The sequence below is a fragment of the Cyanistes caeruleus genome, chromosome 19 (assembly GCF_971803275.1).
Source record: "Cyanistes caeruleus chromosome 19, bCyaCae1.hap1.1, whole genome shotgun sequence".
Classification (NCBI taxonomy): domain Eukaryota; kingdom Metazoa; phylum Chordata; class Aves; order Passeriformes; family Paridae; genus Cyanistes; species Cyanistes caeruleus.
The window spans coordinates 9244799-9265546 of NC_141719.1; the positions used below are offsets into that span (position 1 = coordinate 9244799).

At 57.3% G+C, this 20748-nt stretch overlaps 2 protein-coding genes across 5 annotated transcripts in view; one reads left to right on the forward strand and one right to left on the reverse strand.

Moving 5' to 3' along the window:
- SLC16A6 (solute carrier family 16 member 6) lies at nucleotides 1-8163 on the reverse strand. Of its 2 annotated transcripts, none has more exons than XM_086857513.1 (6): nucleotides 7931-8163; nucleotides 5706-5947; nucleotides 4968-5111; nucleotides 4149-4277; nucleotides 2491-3312; nucleotides 1-1939 (listed from the first exon to the last, which is right to left on the reverse strand). In XM_086857513.1, the coding sequence occupies exons 2-6, from the start codon at nucleotides 5938-5940 to the stop codon at nucleotides 1683-1685; spliced, it is 1587 nt and encodes a 528-aa protein (XP_086713639.1). In that variant the 5' UTR covers nucleotides 5941-5947; nucleotides 7931-8163; the 3' UTR covers nucleotides 1-1682. The 2 variants fall into 2 exon arrangements, with proteins under 2 accessions (XP_086713639.1, XP_086713640.1); XM_086857514.1 differs by having other exon boundaries at nucleotides 4149-4405; nucleotides 7931-8064.
- ARSG (arylsulfatase G) overlaps nucleotides 6937-20748 on the forward strand; it is a 27360-nt gene continuing 13548 nt past the window's right edge. Inside the window, exons 1-7 of one of the 3 annotated variants that reach the window (XM_086857512.1) lie at nucleotides 6937-7171; nucleotides 14752-15479; nucleotides 15770-15957; nucleotides 16772-16819; nucleotides 16899-17010; nucleotides 17249-17389; nucleotides 20296-20486. In XM_086857512.1, coding sequence (XP_086713638.1) covers nucleotides 15277-15479; nucleotides 15770-15957; nucleotides 16772-16819; nucleotides 16899-17010; nucleotides 17249-17389; nucleotides 20296-20486 — 883 coding nt within the window. In that variant the 5' untranslated portion in view covers nucleotides 6937-7171; nucleotides 14752-15276. Of the gene's footprint in view, nucleotides 7172-11348; nucleotides 11474-12569; nucleotides 15480-15769; nucleotides 15958-16771; nucleotides 16820-16898; nucleotides 17011-17248; nucleotides 17390-20295; nucleotides 20487-20748 lie in introns of those variants that run through there. The other 2 variants (XM_023938839.2, XM_023938840.2) reach the window with 2 other exon arrangements.

The following is a 20748-nucleotide window of genomic DNA, read 5'->3' on the forward strand; positions in this document are numbered from 1 at the left end:
TTTCTTTTTTTTTTTTTTTTTTTTTTCCCTCTTCTTTTTTAAAATTTTTTTTTTTTTTTTTTGACATCTAAGACAGAAAAAAACAAATCAAGCACCTTCCCGAAAAAGAGGTTGTTCTCTTTTTTTTTTTTTCTTTTCTTTTACAGATTGTCCCACATTTCTATGGCTGGTAAAACACAGACAGGTCAGTGTAGCAGTTAATGGATGATGCCACTTCCACTTTAAGTACACAGAAATGGTGGTTTGGGGTTTCTTTTCCCCTCAAACCAGAACAGACTTGTTTGATTTGTCCCCCTGAGTTGCCTAGAGGCGAGAAGATGCATATAGGTGGGGTAAGCAAGCTCGTGTCACTGTGAGCAGGAATCTCTCCCGTTAAGACTGAATGAACAGCTCAAATGTTGTCTTTTATCCTTCCCTTCATGCACAGGCTCCACTTCATTTCTCGCTGAAGTCAGCAGCAAAAAATAAAAGCCCCTTGGTGCCTTTGGGGGTGCGCTGGGGAAGGGGTGCAGCTGAGCCCCAGCAGCCCAGGCTGGCAGGGCTGGGGAGCAGAGGGAGAGGGGAAGGTCCTGGGGGGGCCACAGGCAGCTGGGGCTGCAGCAGAGATTTCCTTGTGCACCTGTGAGCCGAGGTTTCGGGTACATTAAGACATCCTGGGCCAAATCCTCCCTGTGGGATGGGCTGGTTCCGGCAGCCGTGCCAGGTCCGTGGCCACCAGCTGAGCCTTTCTCCATGGAAAGAGATGCTGGATCTGTAGGGGTTTTTTTGTTGTTTTTTTTTTTTTTTTTCCTTTCTAAATAACTGGGTTATTTAAGACTTACCTATTAAAAACAGCTACACTTTATGCTGTAAGAGTAATTTTCCCAACAATTTCACAAGCAATACAAGATAGGCATTGAAGAGATTGATGTAAAGACAGCTTTCCATTATGCAGAAGATCATTTTTCCTCTCCAGTTATTTGAGCTAATCTCCTTTAACAATCTCAGAATAAATTAATAAATACTAGTTAAATTAGAAACAGTACATCAGGTCTGACTATCAACAGAAAACAGTTTAAGGATCCCAGTTGGGAGAAGAAAAATGATCTTGTGAAATATGTGCAGTAATAACTGGCCATAAAGACACATGGAGCCTTTGACTTCCCAGCATTTGTGACATTCAAGTTAAGATCATTAGCAATGGTTTCTAATTGTCAGCTATCTAGCCTAGCCTCCTCCTCCAAGCTAAAAGGTGAGTCTGTATCCCTCCAGAAGATTCAGTTGGCTACTGGTGGTGTATGAAATGCTCATCTCCAGTTCATATTATTGGGTCTGTGTGGAATTTGTGGTAGGGGATGGGTGACAGTCAGAGGCTGAGCTGCTTCTGCTGTTGCTGTTGTCAGTATTTATGGGATCAGTTGGACCTTTACCTATGCTTGTTATCAGGAAAGCAAGTGTGCATCACATCTTCATGCTAGACAGAAGTTATTCTTATGTGGCTATCCGTATTTTCTATGGAGCTTTCCATTGTTGGTTAAAAAAGTTCTGTCTAATAGTTAAAAAAAAAAAGAAAATTGTTGGTAGCAACTGTTCACATTTAAAATTTCACATTCCCTTTAGAATGGAGTTTTAAAACGTGGAGCAGAGCTGACATTTCCCCCAGCCTTACACTGAGTACATTAGATGGAGAAGGAACAGGGTTTTTATACCACGCTGTCAGAGCCTTTTCCTGAATTTTCTGCTTTTCCAATATCCATGTCTATAAAGTCATCTGGTAGTTCTGGTGCTGGCCCCGCCGTGCTCTCCTCCACCTGCTGCTGCTGCTGCTGCTGCTGCTGCTGGTGGCAGAGCCCAGTCTTGCACGGCCTCACCAGGGCCAGGAACACGGCCCCCAGGACCATGCCAGCAGCACAGGAGTAGAAGGCTGAGCTGTAGTTCTTTGTCGTATCCACTAAGACACCTGGAAAAAAACATTTACAGCAGTTAGCCACAGCCCTCTCCCCCCCTGCCCTTCTGGAGGTTTTAATCTGCATTTCATCTGCAGCCAAAACTCGGTGACAATTGAGTTAAAAAATAAAGCCATTGTGTTCTGGGGTACACAGTGTCACCCCGAGGCGAGTCAGAAGCCCCTGGGCACCGCAGGGATGCCGAGCCCCAGGTGCATCAGGCATCTGTTTGTTCTGCCAGGCTTCACCTTCCTGCAGCGCGTGGCACAGGCACAGCGAGAGGGATTCGCCTCTGCCTGTGCCTGAAGTGATGCCAGGTTTGGGTTTCTGACAGGATCAGGGTAGCACTGCAGCATTTCCCTTCCCTCTGAGGTTCCTCAGTGCCTCATCCGTGGGACTCTGCAGAGCTGCATTGCAGTCTGCTGGCTCTGGGAGACTCCCAGCAGTGGCTGCTGGGTTTTTAGGGGAGTGCTGCCATTAGTGCTGCCAGAATGCCCTCTAGACAGAGATCAGCACCCCGTGTCAAACACCTCCAAAACAAAACCGAGACCAAAGTTTGCGTTACCTGCAAGGGGTGGTCCAGCCAACCCAGCTAAGCTTTGAATGAAGACGTAGACCCCAGCTGCAGAGGACATCTTCTCGATGCCAACCACGTCGTCCTCAGCCAGGAGGGGAATATGCGTGCCCGCCACTGTGCCGAGCATGAACCCAAAATAAACGCTACATATCATCAAGCCCCAGAATCCAGAGGCAAAAGGGAAGGCAACCAACGCTACCGACAGCAGGATGACGCAGATGAGCTCGATGTAGATCTTGCGGATCGGCTTCTTGTTGAGAACCCAGCCCGCAAAAATCCTCCCGAAGACCTCGGCGATGGCCATGGCTGACAGGATGTAGGCAGAGTGGTCTTTGCTGATGCCAAGGCTGCGGCTCAGGGGGATGATGTAGAGGGAGGGAGCGAAGAAGCCCAGGGTTGCAAACAGGCCAAAGAATGCATAACAGATAAAGCTATAGTCTCTCATCACAGAGAAGTCCAGTAGTTTGGTTTTTGGTTCTGGAGGGGTGCTGTTATTTTCAACGGGATTCTGTCCGTGTTGCTTTGGTTCTTCACTTTTCGGCTCTGCTTTGGTTTTTCCAGGCACATTGCTGGGTGAGGTAGTTATATCGACTCCTGAGTCTATGGACTCTATTGAGGTGCATGTTTGCTCGTTTTCAAGCATGTACTTTGTCTCTGTGGACTCCTCTGGAGGCTGTGCTTTCACTTCTTCCTGCTCTCTGATGACGATGGGGCGCAGCAGCGATCCGCAGGCGGTGATGCCGAGCTGCAGCACCCCGACAGAAAGCATGCTGTACCTCCAGCCAATCTGCTCCTTCAGGGCCGTGATTGCTGAGGGGAGAGGAAAGGTGTAACTGGGAAAGCCTGGAGTTACACCAAGGAATTGAACTTACAGCCAGGGAATGGACTGCAGATTCGCTACTGGAGGGTTCTCTCGAAAAGGCTGAGCAGGGGTGTCTCCTCCCAGGGGTCTGCCACCCACCTCCCTCCCCTCTGCCGCAGAAGACAGAAGTTAAAAGCTGTGTTTATCACCTGGCTAGGCAGATGCCACCCTCTAGGTAGCTCCTTTTGAGGTCTCAGCAAGTTTGGGGACAAAGGAGGCGTTGTTTTTTAGCAAAGGACAGCAAACTCAACACTTGGGTTTGCTCTCTCAGCTGCCCCCAGCCTAAAACCAGCTAGCAGAGGAAGTCTCTTAGCCCTGCTCAAAGGTGCACGTCACTGCTTAATTACCAGCCTTCATTTGCAGCCAAAGCAGCTTTGCAGTGGGTATTAGCCCTGAGCACACGAGCACAGCACACCACATAAACCTCCAAGGGCAGGCGGTGACAGGGCCGTGACGCCTGGGGACAGGTCCCCAAAAGGCTGCCGGAGCACTTTGGCAGCCCGTGCTGAGCACAAGCCCAGTAACCTTTAGGAGCAGCTCTGTGCACTGTGTGTGTTTTAAATAGCTAAAAGTTTCTGGGGCTTATTTTTAGCCTGCCAGATCTATATAGGGACACGGCATGTCCTGCGCTGGCACACGGCACCGGGGGGGTGGCACTCGGGCAGTGTCACAGCCGTCCCCAGCACTGCCTGGCACTGCAGTGCATGTGAGTGACCACTTGTGGCCACCCTCTTGGGAAAGGGTGGCAGCAGCCTCTGGCCCTCCCAGCACGTGGACACCGTACCTGGTGCGAAGGAGAAGACAGCGAAACATTCCCCTGTGGATGCCACCGCTGTGACCAGCGAGCGCCTTTTGTCAAAATACTGTGATAAAATGGTGACAGTCGGGAGGAAGGAGAGGCAGTATCCCAGGCCTGTGAATAAATGCCAAAAATTGCCATAACAACAAGAAAAGGAGGGGGAAACACCGATGCGAGAACACGTTAAGTCGGCTTTCCCGGTGGTCATTACAGTATCACTGCGGCCAACTCAGCAAGTCACCCTGGAAGAAAATCATTGGGGAAACCAGAATGTTATTCTTTTGTAAATTGGAGGGGGGAAAAGAAAAAACAAAGAGGAAAGGAAAGTGAAATCTCAAATCAAGAGACCCAGCCTCCCAAACCCGCTAGATAATGCCTTCTGCTCCCAAACAGCCAGCGGGGTCCACTTTGAGGACCTCATCTGCCCAAAGTACTTGAGCCTGTAGCAACTGTTCCCCTAAGCAAAGCAAGCTCCTGGCCATGGATATGAACAGGACACCCAGGCCAGGCTGGAGAGGGGGAAAAGTATCAGGAGAAGAAACCAGAGACAGAGGGAGCATCAGAGGATTTGATCCCAGGCCCAGCTTTGGTCTCCCCAGCCATCAGAAGCGTCTGGTGTGAGGGCAGGGCCGAGTCCAGGGGGAGCGCGGGGTGGGACAGGGCAGAAAGCCAAGCCTGGGGCCCATCCCCGCTGCGGGATCAGCTCGGGAGGGGCAGCAGCCCCCAGCACACCCCGTGTGTGTGGAGAGCCAAAGCCCCTTGGCTGGCGGGAGGGGGCAGGCTGGGGACAGGATGGTGACTCACCGGAGACGATGCCGATGGTGACGTACATGTCCACCACGCTGCGGGCGAAGGACGCGATGACCATGCCGGTGCTGACCAGCAGCCCCCCGGCCATCACCACCAGGCGGTGGCCAAAGCGGTTGCTGAGGACCGTCGACAGAGGAGCTGGAGAAAGAGAGAGCCGTGGTCAACACCCACCTCAGCAACATCACAGCCACCATCTCCTGCATAGGCTCTTCCCAAACTCCTGCCCGGGTCCCCACGAGGTGCCACCTCCCTGCACAGCACAGCATCGCCCTGGAGCCACCCTCGGAGCACCCTGCACAGCTCACAGCATTTAGGATGTGCTAAAAAATCACCAGAACAGACTTAAAGATGAGCACGTGGAAGCCTGGGACAAATCTCCAGCCAAATGCCCGGACACCACTGGATTTCAGCAAGGCTTAAGTTATTTCTAATCCTTTTCGCTGCAGTTCGGTTTGAAAACTCTGATTTTTGCCCCTTGCTCGTGAGACCTGAACAACTGGGTCAGGCTCAGCGACACGGACCACGTCCCTGCACCACCCACAGCCATGGACTGGGGCTCAAAGGGACTGCCAGGCTGAGACAGACATTTCTTGGCATTTGAGGAGCAGCCTCTGAGCTTTATGGCTGTGATTTAATTTATAATGGAACCATTAGAGGCACGAAAGTCACAGGTGCCAGGTCCTGGCATGCTGAGTCAGCAGCACCACTGCCCCTTGCACCTGCTCCTCTTACCTGTGAAGGTCTGTACAAACACACATATGGATATTATCCAGGATATCCTGCTGTTGGTTTCGTCAAAGCTTTCCATCAGGTCATTAAAGAAGACTCCAAATGATTTTATGATGCCGTATGTCAGGGCTTCCACAACAAAGAACGCAAAAGCGACTGTCCAGCCCCATCCTCCGTCAGGCACTTTAGTATAAACGTTTGCAGAGGTGCACGGCATCTTTACAGCTTTGACCGTCATTTTGGATCTGGAAAGAGAGGGGAGAGGGAGCCAGGCATCAGTTTAAGCTGAGTTTTGCTGGAAGAGGCAGAGCCTGGGAGCTGTAGCACCCCTGAGGCTCCGTGAGCCGGACCCTGAGCTGCCAAGGGATGAAGTGTGGGAGCTGGGCTGATGTTTCTGCCTCTGTCCCTCCGTGGGCTCCTTCCCGCTGCTGCCCTGCGAGCCCCGCAGCAGAAACTCTGGGCTCAGCAGCCGGGCGAGCTGTTGCCAGCAGCCAAACCCGGGAGCTGGGAGCTGTCATCTGTCTGTCGGTGCACGGGGGCGGATGGATGCAGTTGGTGAAAGATCCGCGGCGGGCTGGGCTGCAGGAGCCGCACAGCTCCCGGGGCACCCGTCCTCCCCAGCCTGCCTGTCCCCACAACGGCAGCTCAGAACCGGGGTGGGCACATCCCCGCTCCCAGCAGCTCCCCCGGGGCAGGGGGGGCTGGATGGGATCACCCCAGAAGACACGGGATGTCCTCAGCCCTGCCCCGTGTCACTGTGGGTGTGCGGGGGTGGCTTTGGTCCCACACGGAGCTCCCGTGGAACCCCAGCACTGCCACGGCCGCCCTGGGGGGACAGCGCCGGTGCCCCGGGGGACTCTGTGCTGGGCTCACGGCCACACCCGCACGGGGGGGACAGTGCCGGGGTCACCGGCACACCCGCACCGAGCCGAGGCCACTGCAGCACCGCACCTGAGCGGGGGGACAGGGACAGCATCACCTGCGGGGGGCTCCGCTGTGCCACCGGCACACCTGGGCGGGGGACAGTGCCGGGGTCACCGCCACGCGTGTGCTGAGTGGGGACAGTGCCGGGGTCACCGCCACACGTGTGCTGGGTGGGGACAGTGCCGGGGTCACCGCCACGCGTGTGCTGGGTGGGGACAGTGCCGGGGTCACCGCCACGCGTGTGCTGAGTGGGGACAGTGCCGGGGTCACCGCCACGCGTGTGCTGAGTGGGGACAGTGCCGGGGTCACCGCCACACCCGCCCGGGGGGCGGCAGTGCGGGCTCAGCTCCCCGCGGGCTCAGCCCGGAGGGCACCGAGCGGCCCCGTCCCGCCCGGCCCCGGCAGCCAGCAGGCATTTCCCTCCTCCATTTTAGCCTCGGCTCCTCGGCAGCGCGTTCCGGCCGCGGGGAGCCCGCCCGGCCCCAGCCCCAGCCCCAGCCCCAGCCCCAGCCCCAGCCCCCGGGGAACTCGGCACGGCGGAGCAGGCGAGTGCGCGGCACCGGCCCCGCGGCGGCACGGCCGGGCTGCGAGCCCACGCCGGGGGTCCCCGAGCCGGGCAGGGGGGTCCCCACGGCCCGCAGCCCCTCCTGCGGTGCCGCATGGCGGGTGCGGGGCTCCCGGGGGATCCTCTCGGGCACGGATGGAGCGAGGCGTGGGCTCCTGCATCCCTGCGGTGCCGCCCGCGCCCGGCTCCGCTGCAGCCGCGCAGGGCGAGGGGCACGGCCGGGACCCCCGAAGTTTGTGGGAAGTGCCTGGAGACCCCCCGAGAGAGGGGACGGGGCTGCCGTGAATTCCTGTGTCGCTGCTCGGGGAATAGCGGGGGGAAAGCACATCAGGAGGAAGCACGCTTAGGGAACAGCGAAAAAAAAATAATAAGGAAAGCAAAAACAACCCAGCGAAACCGCAAACCCGGGCGTATGTTTTGTACATTTAAAGATTAAAAGGAATAATGATGGCGGGGAAATAAATTGAAAATGAAGAAGCCGGAGCGCAGGGGCCCGGCGTGGCCCCCCCTTCCCTGCATCACTTTCCCAACATTTCAGCCCTGATTCCTGCATCGCCGGGGCCGCGGGCTAAAAATACAGGGATGCAGGCGAGGGGAGGTGGGGAAGGAAAACGCTGGAAAAATGAAAAAATAATGTTAAAAAGCGCCCCAAAAGAGGGGAAAAAAAAAATTTTAAAAGGGAAACAAAGCCCTCCCCCACCCGGCTCCCCCGGAATCCCCGGGCGGGAGCCCCACTCACCCGGTGCTGCGGCGGGGTCAGGGGCTGCCCATGGCCCGGAGGGCGAGCGGGCGACCCTCGGCGAGGAGGCGGCCCCGCTGCCCGCCGGCCTCCGGCCGCTGCTGCTCCCGCTGCCCGCGGCGGCGGCTGCTGCTGCTCGGTGCTCGCTCGCAGCCCTTTTATACCGGCTGGAGCCGGTCTCCGCCGGCGGCTCCGCAGCGCCCATGTGCGCGGCGCCGGGCCCGGCTCGCCCAGCGGCGGCACCGCGTGTGCGGGAGGGGCGGTGCAGCGGCCGGAGCGGGGCGGCCTCGCGGGTTCCCGCAGCCCCCGGGATCAACCTGCCCCGCACCGGCTGCTCCGGCAGGTGCCGGGCCGCCCCCACCGCAGCGGGGTCCGGAGCATCCCCGGGATGCGGGGTCCGGGGCACCCCCGGGATGCGGGGTCCGGGGCATCCCCGGGATGCGGTGCTGGAGCATCCCCGGGATGCGGTGCTGGAACATCCCCGGGATGCGGTGCTGGAGCATCCCCGGGATGCGGGGTCCGGGGCATCCCCGGGATGCGGTGCTGGAGCATCCCCGGGCTGGGCTCGCAGGGGATGCAGGTGGGATGCGGGGAGCACATACCAGAGCCCTCCTCGGTGCTGGATCTGGGGGTGGCACAGTGCGTTTGTCCCCTCCGAGCTTTGGGTGCTGTGCGTGACTCGGTGTTAGAGGAAATATGCCTCTGACTTGTACTTTTCAGGACAAAATATCTCCTTTAGTTGAATTTCTGGGGACAAACATTGCTCTTGCTTGTATTTTTAGGGGGAACCACTTCCTTTAGTTGTGTCTTTAGAGAAAACCGTCTCCTTTTGTTGCAATTTGAGGGGGAAAAAATCTCCATTGGTTTCATTATTTTCTTTATTTTTTTTTTTAAAAACCCTAAACCCCCCAAAAAACCCCATCCTTTAGTTGTATTTTTATGGAAAACATCTTTAGTTGTATTCCTAGGAAAAACATCTCCCCCAGTTAAATTTTTAGGGAGAACTGTCTCTGTCAGTTGTATTTTTGGGGGAAACATCTCCCTTGGCTGTATATTCTAGGGGGAAATAATCTCCTTTAGCTGGACTTTTAGGGAAAAATGTGCCCTTTTGTTGCATTTTTAGGGAAAAAAAATCTCACTTTGTTGCATTTTTTTAGGGAAAAACATGTCCCTTGGTTGAATTTTAAGGGGAAAACATTTCCATTGGTTGCATTTCTAGGGCAAACCAACTCCCTTCATTGCGTTTTTAAGGGAAAACATGTCCTTTATGTAGGAAGCTTAGAAAGTAGGGATTTGTGAGTCAAGCAGAGCAGGAGAGACCGGCTCACCACCTACAGGGATGGGGAGGGAGGGAGTAGGTGTTCAGTCATCCTAAAATCACAGAACATCCTGAGCTGGAAGGGATCATTGAGTCCAACCCCTGCACAAACACCCCCAAAATCCCACACTGTCCTTGAGAGCGTTGTCCAAACTCTCTTGGAGCTCTGGCAGCCTCAGCTCACTGCTGCTGCCACATCCTGCTCCTGTTCTCCGTGTGCTGGGCACGGATGGATGCTGCCAGGAGGATTTGGAGTCTTGCACCATTCCCTGTGACTTTTGGGCCAGTGACTTCTGCCTGCAGGGAACAGCAGAGGGGTCAGAGTGGGGAGATGAGCACACCTCTCCTCACCTGCCCTCCTGGGATCTGCCCCCTGTGCCGACCCACAGTGTGCTGGGTTAATGTGGAACCTGCTGATCCTGCTTCATACCCCTGGAAAAAGCAGCCAGGTTAAAATGTTCCTTCACTGCAAGGGCTGCTGTGTTTGGTTTGGCCAGAGTCCCTTCTGCTGCTTTTCCCTTCCTTTGCCCTGGGGGATTGCTAGTGGCACAACACAGCCAAGGGCAGCAGGTAGTTGGGGAAAAATTCTCAAGATTCCTCAAAATGAGGCAAATTGTTGCTTTTGCTCAGGAATTTTGGGAAAGCTGCTGCTGGTTTCTCTCGGCAATGCTGGCCCAACAGCCGCTGCCTCCAACAAGTGCTGGTGCTCTCAGGGAGGTTTCAGCAGCTTCACTCCTCACAATCCCCTCCTGAACAAGATGAAATCCTTCTGAAATCCATCCAAAGTCAGCCATGGGAGTGCACCCAGTGTGTCCTTGAGAGCCTCTCCCTGTCCCACAGGAAAACCCTTTCTCTGAGAGAACCTTTGAGGTGGCTGTCCTTTATCCCTGCCTCCCTTTCAGGGGTGCAGATAAAGGCTGACAGCCCCTCTGGCCTTGCAGAGCCAATATCCCGTTATATGAGGTTTTCCTTGGGAATGGGTCACCCTCCCTGTGCTGAAATTCTTCCTGGTAGCAACAGGGCAAGTGGTTGTGGGACAACAAAAGAGGTTTGTGCCTCCAGGGGAGAAATAAGAATGCAAATATCTTTGGCATGAAGAAAAAAACCCAAAAAATTTGCTCTTTGGTATTTCTTGTCAGTACTTTGCATCTGTCTCTGCCTCACCTTCCCATTCCTTTCCTTTGGGCTTTCCAAGAGCAATAAGGCTTTGGGGAGAGATGGGGGCTGTAGGGGCCCTGTGGGGGGACAGGGATGGTGCCTGCATCCTCTCCAACCCAGAGCTTCCCAGCCCCACTGTAAAACCCTTTTTTCTCCATATTGTTTGCCCACTTTGGGGAGATTTCCCTGCTGCTTGGCTTGGCTGTGCCTCGCTGGGATCCTTTTCCCTGGCACATCCCTTGCGGGTCCGTCCCGTGCCTGGCAGCGCTTGCTCCGGGACGTGCCTCCTCATCATCCCGGGAACTCCAGCAGCCCGGGAGCATGGCTGGTGTTGGAGGGCTCTGTAATCCACAGGGGAGCAGAGCAAGTCATGTCTGTGGGCATAAATCAGGCAGGAGCTGGAAAACAGGGCGGGCTGGGAAGAGCAGGGGAGCGCGGGCCCCTGCGCCGAGCCGCCGGATGGCTCAGCCACTTCCAGTTCATTTATTCTGCTGGGGTTTGCCCAGCCCTGCTCGGCATGTGAAATGTTTTCTCTGAAAGACCCAGCAGTGAGATGGGTGAAAAACATTCTCCTGTCCCAGGAGCTGGCAGAAATCCTGGTAAATCTGCAGAAGTATGTTTTTGTCGGTGCTGCTTATTCTGTGAGTGGAACTAGTATAAACTATTCCAGTAGAAAACCTTTTTCCTGGAATAAAGTCCTGACTGTGTTCGGAGCATTGTCAGGACGGTTGTGCTGGGAATGGAGCTTTGCTGGTAAACATGTCAGCTCTGGGGAGGCACGATGGGGCACACACAGAGCTCCTGCCCCTCTGCCCCACGGGCACACTCCTCACCAGGTGCCTGCTCAAATCACAATCCCTTCAATTTTAAATAGCCAACAAAACACAGATGCACTTTTCTGCCCTCTGAAAGCCCATCTGCCCTGCCTTCCATCCCCTCCAGGCTGTGGCTGGACATCCCCCAACGGGGTCAGCACCAAGAGCCTCACTTCTGCTTGCCTGCCTCAGTTTCCCTGACCCCAGCTGGCACAAGGGGTGACACTGGGAGCTCCTGGAGCGGCACAGCAGGTAACCACTCCGGTTTGAATTTTCACCCTTTGCTGTGCCCTTTCCTCCCCTCTCCTCCTGGCCATGACGAGGATCCTGGTGGGATTTCCAGCAGGGCACTGGGTGGGTTTGGGTGTTTTGTCCCAGATCAGAGCTGGGACACCCCGGGAGGGTTGTGAGCCCCGGGAGCTGGTGGTGGGTAGCTCGGTGCAGCTGGGTGTGCTTCAAAGGGCGGCAGGTTTTTCTGGGCTCCAGCCACTGCTTTGCTCTCCAGGCAGGCGTGAAATGGGAAAGAATGTGAAAAATGTGAAAATGATCATGCTGGCCCCAAGATTTGTAAACTTTCTGGTCGATGTGTGATAAATACACGGCAGATTCTGCCAGCACTGTGCGGGTGACCCCTCTGTGGTGGCACTGGGATGTGGGTGACATCCCAGAGAGGCATCTCCCCTCCTCGACAGCGGGGCCAGCTCGGGGGTGTCTTGCTTGGAGAGGCTTTGGGGCTTCTCTGAACTGGTTTATCTGGTTTGGACTTCTCCAGGTTCCTGTGAGCCGCCTTGCCTGCCTTGCAAAAGGCAGGTTCTTTATTTGTTCAGTCCTCCCCGGTGCAAGGTGCGTGCTGTGACGCCCAGGTGTGCCGTGTCCAGCGGAGGAGCACGCTGCCAAGGCCCTGGATGCTGGGACTGATTCCTCCCAGGCAGCTGATGCAGCTGCAGCCACCTGTGCAGCATTTCCTGCTTGGCACAAGGCGAGGTGCCGCGATGTTCCTGCCTTAGGCAGCCTGGGGAATCTCTCCTGGGTCATTTTGATTTGTGCAAAAATAGCTGAAAGCTGCTCAGCTCTGGGTGGGTCTGACTGCAGCAAAGCTGGAGGGGAACAGAGGTGCTGCAGGTCCTGGTGCAGGGTGAAGAGGGGCTGGGATTTATCCCAGGGAGGCTCCCACCTCCTCCAGGGGAATGTGCACAGCCCAGACTCACCCGGGAATTTGAGCTGAAAAGGGTCAGAGAGGGCTCAGAGTGCAGAGAAGCCGATGCCAAGGGATGGCCTCACACTCATGGATGTGGTCTGGATGTGGAACATCCACAGGCCGTGTTCTGCCTCGCCTTCAAACGGCCTCCGAGCATCAGGGATCAAGGTTTTGTCTGATGCTAATGCATGAATTAGAGCCCTGGAAGACTTTCCCTGTAATTTAGGGAGGAGAGAGTGTCCTTTGAAAATTGTTTGGATTGTTTTTGTTAGCTGTGTCATCCTGGCGCCCCTCCCCGAAGTAAATGGAAGGGACAGAGGTTTGTGGGTTCGGCTGCTTTGAGGTGTGCTGGGTTTTTCCCTGTGGCTGCAGGTGCAGCTGGGGGGCCCTGGGGCGCTCTGTGGGAGCCCTCAGGAGCGGGACTGGGTCTGGGATGGACTGGGAGGATGTTTGGAGAGGCTGGGATTTGGCACAGAGGCCACACAGCCTGGGAGGGGCCGGGAGCTGCTGGATGCCAGCGGAGGTGCCCGGGGGCAGGATTAGGTGCTGTGTCTCCCCAGGGAGCCTGAACACCACCTGCCTGAGGAGCTCAGCTCAACTTCGGTGCTTTATTTTCCCCCAAACCCCAATTCTAGCAGGGGGTGATATCCTGTTCCATTGTGGAGAGTCCCAGACAGGGGGCTGGGATGAGGCTGGGATGGAGATGGGATGGAGATGGAATGGAGATGGGATGGAGATGGAATGGGGCTGGGATGGAGATGGAATGGGGCTGGGAAGGAGATGGGATGGGCTGAGGTCTCCCTGAGCACTGTGAAGTTGGTGACTCAGTTCTGTGCTGTCCTTGGCCCAGCTGGGCTCACCTCTGAGCAGGGGGTGTTGGACTCAAGCAGAGCTGCTCCTTTCAAGTCCCCAGCCATGAAGAAATCCAAGGAAATTGCAAAGGAATTTTTGTTTTGAAAGTAAAGGCAACTTGGCTGCCATCAAACATGTCTAGAGACCTGATCTTGATTGTTGGAGCTGTGGGGATGCAGGAGGGTGCAGGACAGGACCTGAGCTCTGATGGGTTTTGTTGGGGCAGGGTTGAGCAGCCTCTCCCACAGCTGAGCCCCCCACCCAGCACATCCCACCCCCATTAGCTGATGTACCGAGAGCCTCCAGGCGTTATAAATTAACACTCTGGGCTATGAATTATGAATGGAGCCACATCTCTGATCGCTGCAATGCTCTGCTGACAGCCCAGGAGCTGCTGATCCAACTGACAGCCCAAAGCTTTTAAAGATGTGAACAGCAAAAGCTGGGAATAATTTACTTTGCAAGCTACAAACCGCTTGGCCTACAGATGGGGCTCATCGTATTCCCTCTCCTGCCTGCTCCTGTCCTGTTCTTCTCTTTTGTTTGCCAGCATTGCCTTCTCTACTCTCCCTCTCTGTCTTAATGGATGTTGCCCTGTGTTGACCATCCCTTGGGAGCTGCCACGTTCCTGCTCCAGGGTTGCTGGTTCCAGCTGGGGACAGGTGGGGACAGGTGGGGACAGCTGGGTCCTGGCCATCCCCAACCCAGCCTCAGATCCCCACAGCCAGTGCAGAGCTCCTGGTGCAGGACCCAGAGGGATTTTGGCAGATCTGCAGCTTCATCCTCCTGTGGCCATAACTTTGTACTCAAGACATCGTATTCCACAGCTCCATCTGCTCTGTGGAGCTCTGCCACAGCTCTGTCTTTGCCACCGCTCTTTGGAGGGTTTGTCCTTGAACCTTTCCATCTCTGGAGGCCAAATCCTGCCCTAAACTGCTGGATGTGCTTAATCCTGGGTATTCCTGGGGTTTTTTGCCCTCTGGCTTTGTATGGATTGCTGTCTCCTGACCTTTGGGGCAGCTCCCTCTGGCAGCCGGGCTGTGCTCCCTGCTCTGGCAGCGGTGGGGCAGAGGGAGCAGAACTAAATTTAGACAATGAGCTTCAGACACTTGTCAATTGTCATAAACGAAGGCAGGGCCCTGTATGTCCCCCTCGTGGGGCTGTGCCCCCTGCAGCACTCGGGAGAAAGCCCTTGGCAAGCAGGAGGGAGCCCAGGATGGCAGGAGACGGGAAACCAGCCCAGCCTGAGCAGTGGGTGCAGGACAGGGGCACTCCGTGTTCCCAGTCCTTTCCAGGTGAGCCATTGTCAACCAGGCAGCAGAACAACTTCAAAGGGAAAGTGTCTGGAGAAGGTGTTTGTTATACCCCAGTGTCTGGAGAAGGTGTTTGTTATACCCCAGTGTCTGGAGAAGGTGTTTTGCCCCGGGCTGGGGTGCAGAGGCACTCCCCAGGTCCTGACTGTTTTGTTTCCCTTGCACAGGGGATGCTGTAAGGATGGACTGACAGAGCCCCAGCAGTTTCTTCTCCACCCAAAGGCTGAGGGGCTCAGCCTGCAGGGAAGGAGCCGTTTTTGGACACAAACATCCCTCTGGCTGCGGTGAGGGGAGAGGAGCTGCCGCGGCGGCGGATCGAACCCGCTCCTGGAGGGGAAAATACCGCTTCGGTTTGGTGTCTAATTAGATATTTACCAGGAAGGAAGGAAAGATATAAATAGGGTGACAGTGACTTCAAAGGGTGTTTTTTGACTTCTAAGAATAACACCTTTGCTGGCGCCGATTTCGGGAATATCGGCTGTGCCTGGGTGTGAAAGACGGAGGAGGTGTCGCAGCTCGGTCGGCAGCCAAGGGAGCAAACCCAGACCCCAGCCCCCGTCCGGCCCCACGGGACCAGCTGAGGAAGGGACAGAGCCTGTGGAAAGCTCAGCTGCATCCGCAGGGACACAGCAGGGGGAGTTTGGGGAACACCACCGGTGCTGCAACGCGGGCAGGAGGGGACGTGTGGCACCATGGGGACCCCATCCCTATCCCCATGGGCGGTGCTGGCGCTCACCCTGGCTCTGGTGGGACTCTGGGCTCCCTGTGTGGTGAGCAGGCAGCCCAACTTCATCGTCATCCTGGCTGATGATGTGGGCTGGGGGGATCTGGGAGCCAACTGGGCGGAGACGAAGGAGACCCCGCATTTGGATCAGTTGGCTGCCGAAGGAACAAGGTAATGTCTGACCCCCTTCCCTGCCCTCACCCAGCATCCCGGACACTCTGTCCTGCAGCACAGGGCAATTCAGCCCTGAGGGACTGGCAGGTGAAGGAATTTCCTTGGTGTGGGTTTGGGTGCATGGGGAGGGCAGCCAAAGCCTGGTACTTTGGGGTGCAGGTCCATCTGTCCCTGCTGGAACCTGCATCTCCCACTCCCCGCCCTCATCCCCAGAGCAAAAGGGGCAGGGAGGGGCAGTGTTAGAGCGCACGGGGTCTCGTGAGTTGAAGGCTCCTTTCATTCTGCAGGTTCGTGGATTTCCACTCCGCTGCATCCACGTGCTCCCCGTCCCGCGCCTCGCTGCTCACGGGGCGCCTGGGGGTGCGCAACGGGGTCACCCACAACTTCGCCATCAGCTCGCTCGGGGGCCTCCCCCTCAACGAGACCACCCTGGCCGAGGTCCTGCAGGAGGCTGGCTACAGCACCGGGGCTATAGGTAATGCCCAGAGTGCCAGGGGCAGCCGGGGGAGCGGCAGGGGGTGACAAAGGTTCCCTTGCAGAGGAAGAGCTCGGGCGAAACGCTGGCAGTGAAAGGAAAATCTAAAGGATCACGTGAGAGAGATTTCACACATCCCCCTTGGACTTTGCAATGCCAAGCTTAAAATCTTCCTTCTCAGCGGTGCTGCCGGAAATCCAGACTTCTCCATTTAATCTCTAATTGCTTTACCTCTCGGGGAATGTGCTGGGTGTTCCTTGGCAAACAGGGCTGTGCTCGGCGGCCCCGCCATCCTGCAGCCCACACCACGGGCAGTGCCGCTGCCCCGGGGCTTTGGGCACCCTCCTGTCACTGCTGGGTCCCCCTCAGCCTGCACAAGCCTTTACACCTGCAGCTCCTGCTGTTGTGCACGTCGTGCTGGCAGAAAATCCCTCTGTTTTCCCATCCCTCCCCAGTTTTTGCAGTTCTCCCTCCTGGATCGGCGCGTTCGGTGGGAGCAAGCGCGTGCTGGAGGTCAGAGGATGAAGCTGGCTGTTAGGGAGGGGTTGGGAAGCCGTCTGCTCAGAGCACAAGCACATGAAAGAGCCTTTTAAGGCTGGAAGCAGTCGCTTTGCACAGGCACGAGATACCTTATGCGTTTTTTCTGCGTTTTCTGCAAAAATAGACGGCATTCTGGAATCGCAGCCAGCACAAACAAGGAGCCTTTCTTGTAGCTTGATTAAAGCCCCCAGCACTGCGGGCACCTCGTGGGTGAGGGCTGCTGGTGGCCAGAGCTCTGTCACCTCTGAAATGATGTTCTGTGGCTTCCACGCAGGCAAGTGGCACCTGGGGCACCACGGCCGCCATCACCCCAACTCCCGCGGTAAGGGCGGTGCCAGCGGGGACAGGCTGCGGGCCCTGTGGCCACCTTGACCCCGCTGACCCCCTCGCTTGCCTCTCAGGCTTTGACTACTACTTTGGGATCCCCTACAGCCACGACATGGGCTGCACCGACAGCCCTGGCTACAACCTGCCGCCCTGCCCGCCCTGCGCGCGGCATGGCACCGCCGCCAGGTACGGGACACGGGGTGTTTGCAGCACTGTCCCCAACCCTGGGGGTGCCCTTGGCTGTGGCCACCTCCCCTCACGCTCTGTGCGTGTTTCCCCTGCGGGGTGTGGGCTGGGAGCACCCCGTGCCGTGGGGACACGGGCAGCGCTCCCTCTGTTCTCCCTTCCCCGCCTTTCTGGAAGCCAGGAGAACATCCAGGCTCGCTGCCTGCTCCGGTGACAAGCCGGGGGTGGCTCTTCCCAGCAGGGTGGCGAGGAAGGACTGCTACACAGAGGTTGCCCTGCCTCTCTTCGAGAACATCACCATCGTGCAGCAGCCCGTGGAGCTGGGCAGCCTGGCCAGGCGCTACACGGAGGAGGCGGTGCGGTTCATCCAGAGGGCCAGGTCAGGCCACCCCCTGTCCCCTGTCTGTCCCCTCAGCTAGGAGAGCTCCTGGGTCACTGCAGGGCTCCTTTGCATCGTGCTGGTGCAATGCCAGGGGAGATGGGTGATGCCCCGTGGTTCAGATTTGGGGTGTCCGTGGCTTGGCTTCTTGCTGGAGGAGGCACTGAGGCTCTTCTGGTGTTTTCCAAAGGGGTCGTGTGTTTTTAAAACCATTTTTGAGCAAAGTCAAAGCCTGAGTGGGGCTGTGCCTCCTTCCTGGGGTGAAGTGTTGTCAAGGCTGGCGGGGATGGGAAGGAAACAAACGCTGCCATCGGTCCGTCCTTCCCCATCCCTGCGGATGAGGTGGCAATGGGGTGCTGGAGGTGCCTCCATGGGCGTGAAGTGCTGGCAGGGGCTGTAAACAGGCGCTGAATGGTGCTCAGGGTGGGACCAGAAGAGCACCCAGAGGTGTTTGAACACGCCCCGCGTGTGAGATTGGATCCATTTTGAGGATAAAGCGCTCCCAGGTTCAGGATGTGCCTCCCCCAGCCCCACGGCACAGGAGGTGCCCGGCTGTGTTTGTCCCCGAGGAGCGAAGGGGCTCGTCCGAATGACGCCCCCGAGCCCTGCTGACGGCTTGTGCAATTTTAATCCCCATTATTGGCGGATTACGAGCTGTGACTTTGCAAAACGCCTCCCTGCAGAGCGAGGAGAGGAAGCGCTGCCGGGCAGCCCTGTCTGAGCCCATCCCCTGCCTGCACCCCGGGACAAGCGCGCCGGGGAAGGCGGCTCCCTGCGGGAAGGTTTATGAAACAGAGGTGAATCAAGGGCTGGGCAGGGAGCAGCACATGGGGAAATGGCTCTTTATAAACCTGGGAGATGTTTTGTTGCGCAAGATCTGTAGTTAATCCCTTTGGGTGCCAAGGATTGGCCAGGTTTGGGATGCTGAGGGTGCCCAGGCTCTGGGCTGTGGGGCAGCAGAAGCCCCTTCTCCTGCCAAAGCCCCAAGGCTGCCAGGACGCTCTGTGGCTGTGAAACCAAGTGTGTAAGCTCCGGGTTAATAGGAAAAACCTTTAAACTCCCAGAAGTGTTTTGGGGTTATCTGTGTTCATGGAGAACAGGATTAAGCAGGTGCCTGCTTTTTTTCCCCTTCTCTTTGATGGCTTATTCCAGTTTTCCCCTGCCTGACTCATTCATTACAGGGCAACAAAAGAACACCGGATTTGCCATCTCAGTGTTTTTTTAACCAGTCAAGGTTCAGCAGTTTGTGACAGTGAGACATGGCACTGCTCGAGCACAAGCGAGTGTGGGAGCAAAAGTCAGGGACTCCTGTCTCCAGTCATTGATTAAAGGTTTGCTCCATCTTCAGGACAGTTCTGAGCTGGGAGGGATGCTCAGCTGAGCATCACAGCCACGGCTCCCTCTGGAGTGGTGCTCCCAGGGGAAGCAGCTTGCCCTGCTCCAGGGGCTCTGCCATCCCATGGGAAGAGGTCTCACAGTGGCAGTTTGCAAGGGGCACAGAGCTCTCCTACCCCCTCGCACCCCGCAGGGACGGGCAGGGTGCCGGGGGGACACAGCCCTTCCCGGGGGGATGCAGCAGCTCCGGGCAGGACGGGGTTTACTCATTTTCCAGCCCAGGTGGGTGACGGGCAGAGGAAGGAAGTGCCGAACCTCGCGTTGGAAGGGACAGAGAGGTTCCAGGAGGCAGCGATGGGGCCGGAGCCGGGCGCGTGTGCTGGCCGGGACATGTCCCCGGGATCCGGCCCCTCCCCACCCTGCCATCCCACCCTTCCCCTCCGAGCTCCCTGAGGAAGAGCAGGCCTGGCTGGAGCAGATAAATATAGCTGTAAACAAGCAAACAGGACGTGTCCCGGGATGATTTAGGAGCGAGCAGGCGGCGGGGCAGCGAACGTGCCGCGCTCCCTGTGCGGGGCCGGGTGGCACTGCCACCAGTGCCCGCTGTGCTGTGGGTGGCCAGATGTCACCCATCCTCTGCCCACAGCCCCAGCGAGCCGGGCACTTGCTGGGGAGGGGGACAAGAGGCCAAAATGGGCTCCTGTGAGAGGGGAGGGAAGTGCCTGGGGGCAGCAGCGTGGGGTGTTTGGCCACTGGAGATGGAGGAAGGGGCAAATCCATCCCAAATGGGGCACGGTTGACAACGGGAGGACAGTGGGGAGAGGTTCAAGCAGGAGCAGGGGAGAAGTGGCTCGGCTCGGCTCAGCTCAGCTCGGCTCAGCTCGGCTCGGCTCGGCTCAGCTCGGCTCGGCTCAGCTCAGCTCGGCTCGGCTCGGCTCAGCTCAGCTCAGCTCAGCTCAGCTCGGCTCGGCTCGGCTCGGCTCAGCTCAGCTCAGCTCAGCTCGGCTCAGCTCAGCTCGGCTCAGCTCAGCTCAGCTCAGCTCGGCTCGGCTCGGCTCGGCTCAGCTCAGCTCAGCTCAGCTCGGCTCGGCTCAGCTCAGCTCAGCTCGGCTCAGCTCAGCTCAGCTCAGCTCAGCTCGGCTCGACTCGGCTCAGCTCAGCTCAGCTCAGCTCAGCTCAGCTCGGCTCAGATCAGCTCGGCTCAGCTCAGCTCAGCTCAGCTCAGCTCAGCTCAGCTCAGCTCGGCTCAGATCAGCTCAGCTCAGCTCAGCTCAGCTCAGCTCAGCTCGGCTCAGATCAGCTCGGCTCAGCTCAGCTCAGCTCAGCTCAGCTCAGCTCGGCTCAGCTCAGCTCAGCTCAGCTCAGCCAAGCTTCCTCGCTGTAAGGAGAGGAGTGCCTGCAGGGTGTGGGTGATGCACATGGGGTGCTTTTCCCCCAAGGAGCTGCGGCAGAGGCAGGGGTGGAAGGGCCGCGGGTTTGTGTCCCCGGGCTCAGCAGTGCCACCACCCCAAGGACCTCCTGCCACCGCCTTGCCCTGGAGGCTGAGCTCTCTCCCTCTGTCCCCTGTGCAGTGACAGCGGCCGTCCCTTCTTCCTCTACCTGGCCCTGGCCCACATGCACGTCCCGCTGACCCCCCCGCTGCCCCCCGCTCCGGGCAGGAGCATCTACGGAGCCTCCCTGAGCGAGATGGATGCGCTGGTGGGACGGATAAAGGAGGTCGCTGACAGCCTCGGGAAGGGCAGCACACTGCTGTGGTTCACAGGTACAGCAGGAAAACGGGCTGGGGTGACCCTGGGACTGCACCTGGAGAGGGGACAGGACCTGTGTTTGTCCCCTCCCTCGATGTCACCTCGCTCGATGGTCCCTCCGAGGATGAGGAGTGGTCCCAGCGTGGGCACGGGGGTCCCAGGCTGCTGTGGCCACTCAGCTGGGTGCCCACCCTGCCACCCCCTCTGGCTGCGGGGCTGAAGTGCTGGGGTTTTCTAATTAAACCGCAAATCCTCGTTCGTTAAGAAGCCCAGATC